This window comes from Syngnathus typhle, linkage group LG6 (assembly GCF_033458585.1).
Source record: "Syngnathus typhle isolate RoL2023-S1 ecotype Sweden linkage group LG6, RoL_Styp_1.0, whole genome shotgun sequence".
Lineage (NCBI taxonomy): Eukaryota > Metazoa > Chordata > Actinopteri > Syngnathiformes > Syngnathidae > Syngnathus > Syngnathus typhle.
The window spans coordinates 8,306,429-8,320,699 of record NC_083743.1 but is presented as its reverse complement, the minus strand read 5'-3'; the positions used below and the strand labels follow the sequence as shown (position 1 = coordinate 8,320,699).

The following is a 14,271-nucleotide window of genomic DNA, read 5'->3' as shown; positions in this document are numbered from 1 at the left end:
TAATTATTTTCTGCGTTACTGTGCTATTTTCTACAAGTTCACCTAACAAATATTTTTATAGTCAGTGTTCTACTAATTGAAACACTGTGGCAGCCTGCCACTGAACTTTCGAGGCAAGCCCTGGATGTGCTAAGTAGGAAAGAAGAACAATTCTTTGCTGCATGACAAATTACTTGCATATATCAAGTTTCAAAGTAACTACCATAATGTACAGGACGCAGTTATGGTTGACCCGTCATTACGAGCAGTTAGAGAACAATGAGCATTTAGAATTTGGCACTAGGCAGAACACACACACATGCGGGCGCGCACGCACAGACGCACGCACGCAAGGGCGCATGCACACACGCACGAAGCGCGCACGCACACACGCACACACACGATGGGACACGAGCGCAGCCTGTTAAATGAGCACTCTATTTCACTTCCGTGGCGCGGGCCTGCTCCCCCCCCTCACCTTTTAAATGGGCCCATCTATTAACCATTTTAATGAGGGAGATGCACGGCCCATTGCACAACGCGAGCAGGACAACGCACTTGTGAGCCAAAGTGAAAGACAGACCTTTCTCTTTATTCCAAACGCTCCAAAAACTGACCACCGCTGTGAGCATCTGATCAAACGCCCACATTCCTGAAGATGTGCGTGTGTTGAAACGGATGTAATGCAAATAAATTTAATTGGAGTTGCAACTTGTTGCCATTCACTGGGGTCAAAACATACGTCATGAGAGTCATTCAGTACCCAAACCCCCCGTTAATTAATATGCAGTGTATTTACCGGGATGTGCATGTTGGCATTCAAATCTGGGAAGTGGACCTTTAACACGGTCTCCTACCAAGCTACTTTCTCCTTCTACCCAAGTCCACAAGTCACTGCGGGGTGCGGCCTGCAGATTTTGGCTATATTTAATTGGAAACCTAAGGCGCGTTTTTGTGGCGCACCACATTCCATCTGGACGCGCGCACTCATCAGTCAGCCTCCATCAATCTCTCTTACGTTTACCACCTCCTTCGTTAAACACACAACCATACATGGCCGTTTTAACACACTCACACACACACACACACTGAACGCATTTACCAGCAGAGCCCTTATGAGAGGTCTGGGAATTTAAATATTCACTGTTGACACTGCGCAGACCTGGCTATAGGGGCCACTGCGGGCCCGCTCCTCTGGGGATGCACAACATTCTCCCTTTGTGATTGCTGAGAATGTAAATCTCGTAAATTAGTCGCCTTTAAATCTAAGCAGACGTTTCCCAAAAGAGTTCGTGGATGAAACTATATTACATGAGCAATTTATTTCTGACGCCACTTTGTGACTGTCTTTAATATTTTGTATAGTACGTATTGTGAAAATGTCTGATAATAAATATGTGAGATGCTGCAAAAGGAATTTTCTGTCATTTGTTGAAAATGTATGGTATTTTTTATTTATTTACAAAAGTTAAATATATTTTGTTTTGTTGTATAAAAAACTATAATTTAGCTTTAATGCCCTTGGGTGTGCACATTCGTTTGAGAGCCATTTTGTTATATTTTGAAAATGTAGTTGTTTTTCCAGGAGAAAAAAATAGACGTGTATTTGTGTTATTTGAACCCAGTGACTTTACACAGACAACAATAAAATAAAAAAAATCACGATAGCTACCATTAATGTTAAGGCCTTGATAATGTATATTAAAATGTAAAATAAAATGTTACATTAAAAATTAAACATTTTTTGATCAACTTCAAAATTTGGGGGAGGGGGAAATCAATGAGGATTTATTTAAGTGGTGCAATGCAAAAGTATCACTATCAATCATAAAACGTACTGCATACATTATTTCCCCGCAATTTCGTGGTAGTAATTAATAGCTTTAATGTCAGGAGGTTTCAAATCATAACTATTGGATTGTATCGAATTATTGTCATTTCATAATGTCTTCAAAACGTGCGTTCTAAACAAATCCAGTCAGACAGGCCAAAAGTAAACAACACAGCCGCGCAACTATAAAGTTTACCATTTTAACTCGGTTATACAATTTAACATTATTCACGGATAAGACCCCGAAACCGTTCACATGCAAGATCCGAAGTTGCTACAAGATCATTTACCATGTATAAGGGACTAAAAAAAACAACGAAAATAAAAAATCTTATTTATTTTTTTGGCCATGCAACCAGTCTCCAGCAGCTCCCAAATCTTGCGAAGTGACCTGCAGCCGAACGCAACACTGTGCACCAGTGTGCGTCAATGGCTCTGCCCACGCACGGGGGATTTTTCACCTCCACTGGGTTACACGAGAGCGCCCACTACATGCAGCCAGGACTTGCAAAGTTCCTCCATCGCATCTCGCTCAACTTTTTACAACAGACTTCGTGCGTGACAGCGTTCCAATTTTTGACTCGTGGATTTTTAATCCCGCGATAACCCAGTTTATGATTTAATAGATGTCCGAACGTCTCTCGGGAATAAATGAAATTTCAAGTGCAGATATTGATAACAGCGGAGATCAGATGTTTTAAAAGTAGAGAAAAAGGGATGTTACACCTACTTGTGGCCAGTTTCCGTGCCCTGCCTTTGGATCTCATGGTGCCAGTCTCTCGGTGTGGGTTTGTTTGAATTTTTTTCTCCGATCCCCTTTTCTTCTTTTTTCCCGTTTTCCCCTCTCTACTGTGCGCTTTTTTTTTTCTCGATCCCAGACACGCTATCTCTCCAGCATTGTCAATCCGGACACCTTCGCACATGCGCACAAGCCTCCGAGGTCTGCCGGCTGCACGTGCCAGACAAACTTTTTGTCCGATTGATCACTTTAGAGATGACCTGACGTATCGCGGATGGGCTGTGTCACTTTTTTTTCTCCCTCACACAGCCACGGAGATTTGCACGCTGTAAAAAATGTCCCGTTGTTGCTCCTGTTTTAAGGTTTCATGAACCAGACAGTGGGCATCTCTACTATATTTTCTTCAGCGTAATGAATTGCGTTCTTTTGTGCAAATCGGCATTATAAATTAAGACAATGTCTTCCTTTTTTTGTTGCACAGCTGCAGCCAACCGCTCTCTCGAGTGGGCTGACCCTTTCAAAAGTCACATTAATCACTCTCGTTATTAAAGATCGCAATTTTGCAACAACACAGAGCGGGAGAGTTTTTGTGCTGGGAATTATATTGTGACAATCATAAATTCCACTTCGAGACGCTTCGGTTGAAAATCTTGAATCACTTATCTGTGGGTAATTATGAAAGATAGTTTCACCTGAGTTAACTCTGTAGAATAAAAAAGACATATTTATATTTGTTATTAAAACAATTCAGGAGCGTGTTCCTGCATGTCTGCAACAGCAAAGGTAAGTGACAATAAATTATCTCTGAACAACCTTTAGAATACTCACATAATTGTGAACTGCGTCAACTTGGAACCGACAAGCATAACAAACAATAAATGCTGACAAAACAAAAACATCCCCAAAGCCTTAAAAGCTCACTTTAGCGTTAATAAAACACGAATGCCCTTATTTTGACGACAGCCCCAACTAAAACAAATGTTTCTTTTATTGCACCTGAAATAAACGCGACCGGATTGTAACTGGAATAAGCGCCAATAGGCGAATAAGAAAATAAAATGGACATTTAAATAAACTTTTTAATGGGTTATTGACAGTGTTTGAGAGCGCTTTAAACAACAACAAAATATTTGTCTCGGCGAGTAAACACATTTGTTCTCATCGTATTGTGAGAGTATTTTATTATAGAAGCGAAAATCCCCACTCCTTTTCAAATGTGTTAATTATAGAGTCGAGTGCATCAAGGGAGAAATTAACTCAAGTTTAGTTTGCGACTTGGACTGTAACTTCTCCCAAAATCAATTTACCGAGGAAATATGTGTGCGCCACTATAATTCTAACAGTGTATGGTGCACAATTACATTATTTGTATGTATTATTCATTTTAAAAATACTGACTAAATACGTTAAGGCCATTGCTTGCTGACACACGAAAAACTTTTGAGTCAATGCCGCTTCAGTATCCTTATTTACATATTAGTACAATTATGCAGTGGACACTTTGTAATAACCATATTTAACAACAGAGGGGGCCCTTGGCCTTGCAGAAGCAGCTCAAAGTTTTTAAATGTGCACTTATTGAAGAATGTCAAACCGCAAAGACAAAGTTGTCGACATGCTTTAGACTATACTACCCTCTAGTGGATGTTTTGTGTAATGTTGGTGGAACCTGAAGATAAAAAGCGTGGTCTGGTAATGTAGGTTCCAAGTTGCGCGTTGCAAAAATTTAATATTCGTTTGAGGTTTTCCACTGCTACCAACATTTTTCTATTGTCTTATAGGCGCGATGCACGTTTAAAGAACATGAAATTCAAAACAATTACAAAACTAGTAAGTAAAAGGCATGAAATATTGTATGCTGTATTGAAAATACATTTGGGAGCATTGATGTTTTTATAATTGAATGGGGGGAAAAGAGCTCGAGGAGCATTTCTCATCGAGTACGAAAGGGCTGGTTCTGAAGAACCACAAGGTTTCTATCAACCACCTACCCAATCTTTATTTTTCATTACCTGTCTGCAACCCACCCAAAATCAACGCCTTACCCAAAATTTGCTTCAGACAAACCAGTAGCGAATCATTGCAATAAAGGAAGCATATATTAAAAATGTAGCATTGCTTATCTAACATGTGTAAGTGAAATGTATCAGCACACGCTCAAGCAAGCGCACACATGTATTAAACTCATCCCCATCAATCTAGCTGATGCTCCTGTTGCATCAGCTCTGTGATCTCCGAGACGTCCGAGACAAGAAATCAATAGGACAGTCGATCAGCTTTATTTACCTTCGTTTCCAGCTTTATTTACCTTCGTTTCCAGTAACAGAGGAAAGCAAAAATCCTAAATTCCCGGTTATTGGCCAGTTAATAAATAAATCCTATAAATTGATGAGCTACTTCCTGCACAAGTAGCTCAGTCTCACGTAATCATGATTAATAAATACAAACATGGCCCGAAAGTCATCTTCTTTATGAAGCTATTCATTGCGTTTTACTCATTGCATTACAACCCGAAACATTTGTCACCTATTTTGATGCATACAATAATGGTCTCTATGTATGGTTGCAAATGATCAATATTTGTACATTTTCCGGATTGGCTGTGACAGACGCTCGTGTGCTTGATGACGTCCGTAACGAGGCCAGTTCAACACGGTCCACGTTTTTGGTTTTTCTCCTTCAGGAGCCAGCATCTTAGTCCCTGATTCTTTTATTGTATCTCTTTTTTCCCTGCAAAAAAAGCAAATGATTTTATATCATAAGCGGGGTCAATGTTTCATTCCAGCCTAGAGTCACACTTACATAGTTATGGCGACAGGACCAGTCCGGATGCTGTTGAGCGTGAAGTCTTCTCTGTTCCTCAGCTTGCTCATAGTACTTGGACTTCTCTTTATCGGGAAGCAAATGCCACTGCAGTTAAATAAATGATACATTTAGAGTGAAGCACAGAAAGAGATGTCAAAGAGGGATACTTTCCACGCATGCTGAGATCAACAATCAGAACAAGTGTGAGCATTTGTTGGCTCTTACCATCTTTCCTAAAGTCTCGTTTATAACAGCTATATTTGTTGAGGCCGACTTGGCCTTGACTGCTTGTCTATGTTCCTTTGAGAACAACATGAAGGCATTTAGAGGCTTCTTAACATATGTTTGCGCTGCAAGTTGGTCCTCCACTTTTTTAGATTTCTTCCTGAAATATAGAATTGGAGTGTCAGTCACCTGACATGAAGAATACTTATGATTTTAGACCAACACAAAATTCTCAATAAGTGGACCTCTTTTGGGTGGGTCACGTATTTTTCGATTTTAGGCTTACTAAGTTCCCACATGGATCATAAAATATTGGGTAAGCGTCAAAAATTTGATCAGCCGGTATGTCGAACTCATTTGGAATTGCATCTAAAAAAAAAGTGTCATGTTGCTATTTAAAAACAAAAGAAAACAAAAAAATTGCTTCATTGTTTCCGTCTATAAATTAAGTGGTGATTTTGCAACAATAGGAAGATACAGGTTTCACTATACGGGCTTGTAAATGTTGATTTGTTAAACTAACTCATGGTACAAAAATGCATTGAGATTCATTTATAAAAATAGCTTTTTTATTTCCTACTATTGTTTGTAAAATGCTCTTACTTTATCTTGGGAGTGTTGGCAGGAAGGGGAGCAGCAATGCTAGGAGGAGCTGTAACTTTGTACAAAAGCTCACCATTCCTAAACAAAGGCATAGCCACAGAGATTAATTAAACGTTTGTCTAGCGGACCATTTCAATACTGCTCGGTACTTACAGTAATCCGACAGGACGCATATTCATCCCATTAGGAAGCAGCACTTCTGGTACAAAATTGGTCTGAAGGTGCAACAGATAAGACATGAACGTAAAAAAAGTCAGTTACGTCCTTGTAAAATATGTTTTCCAAATACGTAGTGTCGAAATGTAAACTACCGTTCATAATTTTGGGGTCACTTAGAAATGTCTATCTTTAAAATAAAATATGTTCAATGGGGTTAATATTAATCAGGGATACACTATGTATTGTCAATGTGGTAAATGACTCTTCAAGCTGCAAATGTCTACATAAGTGTAAAAAGGTCAATTTCCATCAACCATCCCTCCAGTGTTCTAATAGTCTAATGTTTTTGTTAATTGTCTTAGAAGGCTAATGCATGATTAGAAAACCCTTTATGCAATACACTTACCGTATTTTCCGGCCTATAAGGCGCACCTTCAATGAATGGCCCATTTTAAAACTTTATCCTTATATAAGGCGCACCGGACTATAAGGCGCACCATTAATGCATCATGTCAGATTTTTAATCCAAATCAAATCATTCTCCATTTTATCTTTTTTATTTCAACTTCAGACGGAAACAAATTACTTTATAATCATAAAATAATGATCCATAGTCTTTTTAAGTCATGATTCATAGTCTTCAGCGGGCCACTTATGATTGATTTCATGACACAATGCTTTGGGCCAGTTTAAATTTAGGAATTTGGTCCATATATAAGGCGCACTGGGTTATAAGGCGCACTGTTGGTTTTTGAGAAAAATTTTGGGTTTTAGGTGCGCCTTATAGGGCGGAAAATACGGTAATTATCTGGGTGACCCCAAACTTATTATAGTGTATAATTGTCACAATGTCAAATGTAAATTCAGCATGTACCCCTTCTGCACTAATTAAAGTAATACTGCTTATAAGTGGAACTCAAATTCCTTCGCGCAAAACACTAGTCCTACGTGCTTCTTGGATGTTATCAAGACAACATTACTTTTAGCTGTACAGTTATTGAACCTCAAACAAGTCGTCTGCCCTGCGTACACGAGCCAGCGACACGGCGCTATTTGCAGTGAACATGAATCACGTCCTAAGCAACAGTTCTGCCGTTGACGGCAACTGAACCCTAATCTGCAGTTCATTCATTGAACGTGTCATGAATCACTCACATGCCTTGACAGACTCCCTTGGTTGTGTGTTGCCCACACAAGTTAACAATTGTCTCTTTTCCTCTCATTATGTGTAGTTTGTTAAGATGATGAGGATGGAGCGTATATGTGTCTGTTGTTGAAGAGTATCCCCCACGAGTAGTCAACGTCGGAATGACTCAAGGTGAATGAATCACGAGTCATATTCGCTTCGGTGTCAACCCTCTGAGTCAGTCTATGGAGATTCACCAGTAAGACACAAAAAGCAAAAAGTTCAGCACCTGGACAGCATGCTGAGGCTGAGCTCAACTGACCACACAAAGGAATTAATAAGTTAATAAGGAGCATTTACTTAAAAAGATTTGTTCATTTGAACAAAATGTTCATGAACGACAACCAAACAAGCTGAATTGGAAAGCAGCAATCAGGACTGTATGATTAGCTCTCAGCCCTTTTCTAATAATTCGCGATCCGTGTCTTTATGTCAACAAGTGTGATACGTTATTAATAATAACAACATAACTGCAGTATTTTATATGTTTATTTTGTGATTTATTCATGAAATAAAAATGTTGTATGGAACACCAAAAATGAAATCTAAATAATACATCAATTGAACCCCAGAGAAAGGCTCAAGGCAAACAGTGTGAAGAGTGTAAAGAATTAAAGACAAAAGTGCTTCATGTAACATTTAGGAATACAATTTAATCAGCAACAAGTTTTGTTCTGAATCAGCGTTTAATTCAACTGTGGCGGCACCCCGTAGTGACGTACACGAGAAAGATAAGGAGGCACCGAGAAGAAATATCATGTGACGCACTGAGTGCTGAACTGTAAATAGAGTCAATTAAACCCAGAAAGCAGAAATCGCCGTGATATCATAGCAGCCCAGCTCAGCATTTGTAACTTTTGATGAAGCCTGCTTCGTCAACACCAACTACTGGTAGTCCTACCAGTTTGCACGTTCTCCCCGTGCCTGCATGGTTTTACTCCGGGTACTCTGGTTTCTTCTCACGTTCCAAAAACATGCAGGGTGGGCCAATTGAGCACTGTACATTGCTCGTAGCTGTGAATGTGAGAGCGGAATGGTTGTGCCCTGCGATTGGCTGGCGAACAGTTGGGTATCCCCCGCCTACTGCCCGAAGTCCGCTCGGATATGCAAAAGGCAACTACAGGTATTCTCACTGTCGTGAAGAAATTGCAAACGCACCACACGTTCTCTAATCACTGCACTGGTTACCTGTCAAAATAATCTCCTCTTGGCTTTATAAAGCTTTACATGCTATATCCGATCAATTATGCTCCACAAAGAACATTTCAATGCTCCACAAAGAACATTTCAATCAAGTGACAATTGCTGTCTAATCATGGATTGAGGCTATTCTTCTTTCTTAGAAACATTAGGCAATGGATGTAGCGTTCACCGCCAATACCCATGGCATTTATTTCAAACAGCCTAACGACATCCGTGACCACTTTCACAAACTTAAAAACTTTCCTCTTCACATCTGGTTTTGAGTCAATCATATGTACATGTGATTTATGCTCACGTGTGTCCTGGACATGTACGGAGATGAGTATGTGATTGCCTTCTTTCTGTTTTGTATGTGAAAAGGTCTTTACAATTATGTCATAGATTTGAATTGCTTTTGGCCATTTGATGCACGTTGAGTCTGTCTTGTGCATGAAGCGCATATCCTAAAAAGATCGATTGATTGACTGATTCATTGATTGATTCATTGTGTCATCGCGTTCTCCACCAATCAACGTCTTGTTAGCTTACCTGGCCATGTATATGGGAAAGTGTCTCAATAGTCTGGGGAAGCGGCTGGAGATTCTGGTGAGCCATTGGTACAAAGTGCATGCTGGGAGCAGCCATCGCTGGAGTACTGTTTTGTATGGGAACAAAGCCATTATAGTCCCTGCGCTGGCTGCTTACTGCCTGAGGGTTGGTGTTGTACCTTGGCCCATCAGGTCGTGACGGTTGAGCAGCATTTTGAGGAAGGCATTTTGACGTGAAACCAGGCATTTCCATATCCCTGTGAAATCAAAATATGCACTCCCTTGTTAAAAGCTCCTTTGACATTCACGTGAAGTTGCGATTGGATTGTGACAATCCTTTACAATATTCACTTCTGACATGTCATGCATGGAGGAATGAAACTGATGTTTATGTATAATTTGTTGACTGACAATAATTTACACGGACGTCGCGGTGCAATCAAATCGCAACATGTACCATTTGTTGTGTCACTAAGAGCGGCTTGGATGTCATTCAGAAAGGCTTCTTTAGCATCATCACAGACATTGCTGGCACATCTTATTCTTTCACATCTATCATAAGGTCTTTATTGTAGACAGTTTGGCCCTACTATACTACTGTCCTCCAAAAAAGAATCCATATTGCCTACTGTTTGTATCACTTGCCATAAAACAAACAGATCTCTAACGTAGAGTATTTTCAAATAGAATCAAATCATTTAGATTCAATTGTTCCAATACTGTGACACTGCAATGAATAAACAAGCTAAAATAAAAAAAAAAAGCCATCACAGTTGAGCTACATTGTAAACTGGAAATAGTCGACATCTAAGGCAGGTTAAGTCTTAATGCAAACATTGCAAGTTTTCTGCTTTTTAAAAGGATTTCTTCGATTGAAATGTTCCCAAATTTGCGACAGGGGCATATATTTGATATCCTTTGATCATACTTATTATGTCAGATCAACTTTCACAGCAAAAATATCAAATTATAGTTTGTGTATGAGCTCTGAAATACAAACACTAACTTAAAACCTACCTCAGATGCGATTGTAAAAATGGAACTGGCTGATGTATAAATATAGCATTATTTTACTTTGATATAGAGATGTGCTTTTGATGATCGGATCATTTTTTGGTGGAAGCAAAACTAATCTTAACCACTTTGCCAACACAACACAACCTCTCCCCCAAATGTTCCATTCAAAAGGATTTTTCTGTTATTTGAACCCGTTGGGTAATCACAGACATTTGTAACATTTGGTGGTTTGTTTTAGTGTCGCTTTATTGTTTCCGATAATTGCCAACATTAAGACTATTACAGGAATTCAGTAATGAGGGAACTATTTGGAGATGAAGAAACTCGAGATTTTTAAACGAGACATTGAAACTGCATTGATAAACATCTGTCACATTTGACACATTTCAAAGTATAATTACTGATAATGAGTTAAAGCATTCATGTCATCCATTTAATACATGGATGGGAATTTTCAATTCATTGTATAATGGCTTATGGATGTTAACAGTACTTACTCAAGTAGTTCCCAGTAAACGTTTGGTACGTTATTTCAACTGTCAGATGAGCTTGCCTCCAAATCCATCTGCTGTTGTATTGCAGAGACTGTCCCCGGAATGGCCACTGATATCCAACACTGTCAAACTCAGACTGCCGTCAAAGACTTCAAAGCAGTGATGGCCTTTCGTGTGTACTTTGAGACATCATGCACATGATGCTACAATTCTTTACATAAGTATGATGTGCCACTTTCAAATCTTTTTTTGTTGTTGTTGGTTGGGGTCAAAAGGTTCCTGCAACTGGTAAAATGGGGATGGTTGGATTCCTTTGGTATTAAGTCTCAGGCATTGCTGTCATTTCGATGCTAAGAGAGACAGATTGTTGGTTTTCCCACGATTGAAAATAATTCTGTGACTCAATTAAAATATCTCGGCGAGTCTTTGGTGGGAATGTACAAAAGCTAAAGCATTAAAGCCTGCTTATCTTTCACCTTAGGTGAAATGAGTCAGACTTGATTGATTCTGTCTCAACATGTTGCCTGGACAATCAGTTCAACTATGCAAGCAACCAAGAGACTGAAATGCAAGATGAGCAGGAAGTGTAGCAGACATTTTTACTTGTGAAGACAGCATAGCCAGATCACCTGAGCATGTGGTACATTAAGCATAAATGCTTTTGATGAGCGTAGTGTTACAATGTGTTCAGAAATAATGGATGCAGTCCGAAATGTAATTTTGAGGAGTCCACACATTGTAGTACATCATGTTCTGTCTGATTTGTTTGTTGTTGCTGTTCTGTTTCTCACTTGTCCTTTGTCTTTTGTCCTTTAGGTGGTGCAGTGAGCTTTCATTTCCCTCTGTTATTTTTCTTTGTGCTCTGGATTGATAGCAAATCACTCAAAGAAATCTCGTAATGCTCTACTGTGATCTGGCGGGAACGGTACAAAAACTGATTGGTCGATGCAGCAATTTGTGTCTGCAAGTCGACCCAGATTTTTGTTTTGACCAATCATAAAAAAAAAAAAAGAAAATCGGACGGATAATATCGTCATTGGTATGCAACAGTTGCCCAGCTGGGAACATCATGGTGTTGTGTGTCAGTTGTCGCTTTTTGTAATGTCACCATGTGAATGAAGGGTGTCTTGGGAAAATATTAGCTGATGTTGTTGCAATTGTCGCCATACTCTGTTTTGTCAGTGGCACTAACTCTGAAGATGAAAAAGGCCTTTGCAACTCAAAACACAACCAATGACTTTGCACTTTGTGCAAATGCAGTGAGAAATCGGAACTAATGTCTGCGACACGATGTCTGAAAAAGTAGGGCACGCACTCAGCTTCTTTCGTCGTGCATGATTTTACAAATAGATTCTCACTAAATTGTTTTGAAGTACTCGGTGGCTCAGGGACTCATCTGTTCTTTGTTCCTGTGCCCACCAAACAGATTTGTGGTTTTGTGTTTTAGCTTTTTTTTTTTTTTTTGTGGATTCCTTTTGATATGGTTGCGCAATGGATCAATGCACATAATCTAATTTCTTGCTAGTTTAATACTCGTGTCCGTTTGCAAATATAGTTAATCCAGTGAATGATATGCAAAATTGCTGAGTGTCACGAATGTGAATAAAATAGCCATTAGTCTGGAAACTTGTGAATCAATCATTTAATGTGATTTGTCAATATATAAATGAATACTATTGTAGCAAGCCTTTTTCCATACAAAAATAAATTTCTACAATTTATGGCTGATAAATTATCGCTATACATCAACGATCTATGATAAAACGGCAAAAATACTTTACAAGAATAAAAAAAAAAAAAAAGTGAGTGAGGTACTTGCTGCAACAATCTTGCATTTACGGTGGAGTTTTTTGTTCCGAAGAAGTTGTTGAATCCACCGACAAGGAAGCAGGGCTGTCTTCATCCTCACTGTCTACCGCTCCTGGTTCTTCCTGAAGTTCAGACGTCGATGTTGCTGCAGGTATTAAATATTCAGGGAACACATTAAATAGAAAACAGAAAAGGTTCACTATGACAGTAAAAGTACATCAAATATTTTGATTACACAATAAATGCACATTGACATTTTGACACATTTCTTATCCCATCAATTTGATGTCATCCTTTAGCCTTAATTCCTTTTGTATATTCTCTTGGCAGATTCAGTCACGATTAATTACATAATAAATATTGCTTTACCCTGCACACTGCCAGTGGTTAAGTCTCGAATTCTTTTATTGTACCTTTTCTTGCCCTATAGTTGGGGAGAAAACCACATGTAAATTTATAAATAATGTTGATGTATGCAAATGAGTCAAACCCACGTAGTTGTGACGACAGGACCAGTCTGGATGCTGTTGAGAGTGCAGTCGCTTCTCTTTTTCAGCCAGCTCATGGAACTTGGCTTTTTCCTCCTCTGGTAGCAAATGCCACTGTGTTGACACATTTTACAATTAACACACAATTCCAGCATAACCCATACGGCCACATCTGAGAATGACATTTATTAACTCTACGGTCATACACACGAATGAGTCCATTTTAAGTCCATTGAAATCAGGGGTGCCTAATATTCCCAAGCGAAGGGGACTGAACTATCTGGGGGCAGCATAACAGATGTGCAGCTACCAGTACCTTGGAGTTAAACAAGAAAATAGCAACCATGACCAGGCAGCCACAGCCAAATAACTAAAGAGGGTGAGGTAGATGACAAAATGGTTAGCTGAACGGCAAGAATAAGATCCAGGCAATTAACACCTCCTATATGCCAGTAATCAGATATGCCATTGGAAGAAATGAAAGCCACTGATATAGAGACAAGAAAGCTCCTTGCGATGCATGGAGGGTTCCACCCAAAGCTCAGCATCCTGAGGAGCGGAAAGAGGCAGACTGCAGACTAGTGAGAGTCGGGCACTATCCAGGAGGACACAACATGATGGCCTCCAGGGATGATCTGCTTAGTGATTGCCTCGGGCAAGAGAAGCCCAAAAAGAAGAAGGAGCAAGATGGACAGTCATGGAAAGACAAGCAAGTGACTGATATTTAGAAAACAGAGCCTGACAATTCTGGTAGACCACCTGACCTTAAAGTGGGTGAGGAAACGATATATATAAAAAAAATTGCGTAGGTGGTCATTTAAAAAGTAGCTTCGAAGGCACAAAAAGTGTGGCCACCCCTGATTTAAATGCTAAATCTTATTACTTTTTCAAGAACATAGCATATTTGTGTAACACTTACCATCTTTCCTAAGGTTTCATTTATAACAGCAATATTGGTTGAGGCAGACCTGTCCTTCACTCCTTGCCGATGTTCTTTTGAGAACAACATGAAGGCATTTAGTGGCTTTTTGACGTATGTTTGCTCTGTGTACTGGTCGTCTACTTTTTTTGGTTTCTTCCTGAAACAAAACATACCAATTTCAGTTTGTGATGTCATTATGAGAAAAAGTCAGGATGTTCTACTTCCACAAATAAAAAAAGCTAAAACAAATATATATATATATATTTTGCCACCCGTCAAGAGAA

The 14,271-nt window shown here is 39.3% G+C and overlaps 1 protein-coding gene and 1 long non-coding RNA gene across 12 annotated transcripts in view; one reads left to right on the top strand and one right to left on the bottom strand.

Annotated features, from left to right (window-relative positions):
- Positions 1 to 2,806, bottom strand: part of mecom (MDS1 and EVI1 complex locus) — a 97,890-nt gene extending 95,084 nt beyond the window's left edge. For 7 of the 10 annotated variants that reach the window (XM_061280479.1, XM_061280480.1, XM_061280483.1 and 4 more), the window contains exon 1: positions 2,541 to 2,805. In XM_061280479.1, coding sequence (XP_061136463.1) covers positions 2,541 to 2,733 — 193 coding nt within the window. In that variant the 5' untranslated portion in view covers positions 2,734 to 2,805. Of the gene's footprint in view, positions 1 to 2,540 lie in introns of all 10 variants that reach the window. The other 3 variants (XM_061280481.1, XM_061280486.1, XM_061280487.1) reach the window with 2 other exon arrangements.
- Positions 2,301 to 12,942, top strand: LOC133155289 (uncharacterized). 2 transcript variants are annotated; one of them, XR_009714654.1, is made up of 4 exons: positions 2,301 to 3,214; positions 3,301 to 3,332; positions 10,857 to 10,989; positions 11,585 to 12,942. It is a non-coding gene; the product is annotated as an uncharacterized LOC133155289 (long non-coding RNA). The 2 variants fall into 2 exon arrangements; XR_009714653.1 differs by having other exon boundaries at positions 2,301 to 3,332.
- Positions 12,943 to 14,271: the final 1,329 nt, after the last annotated feature.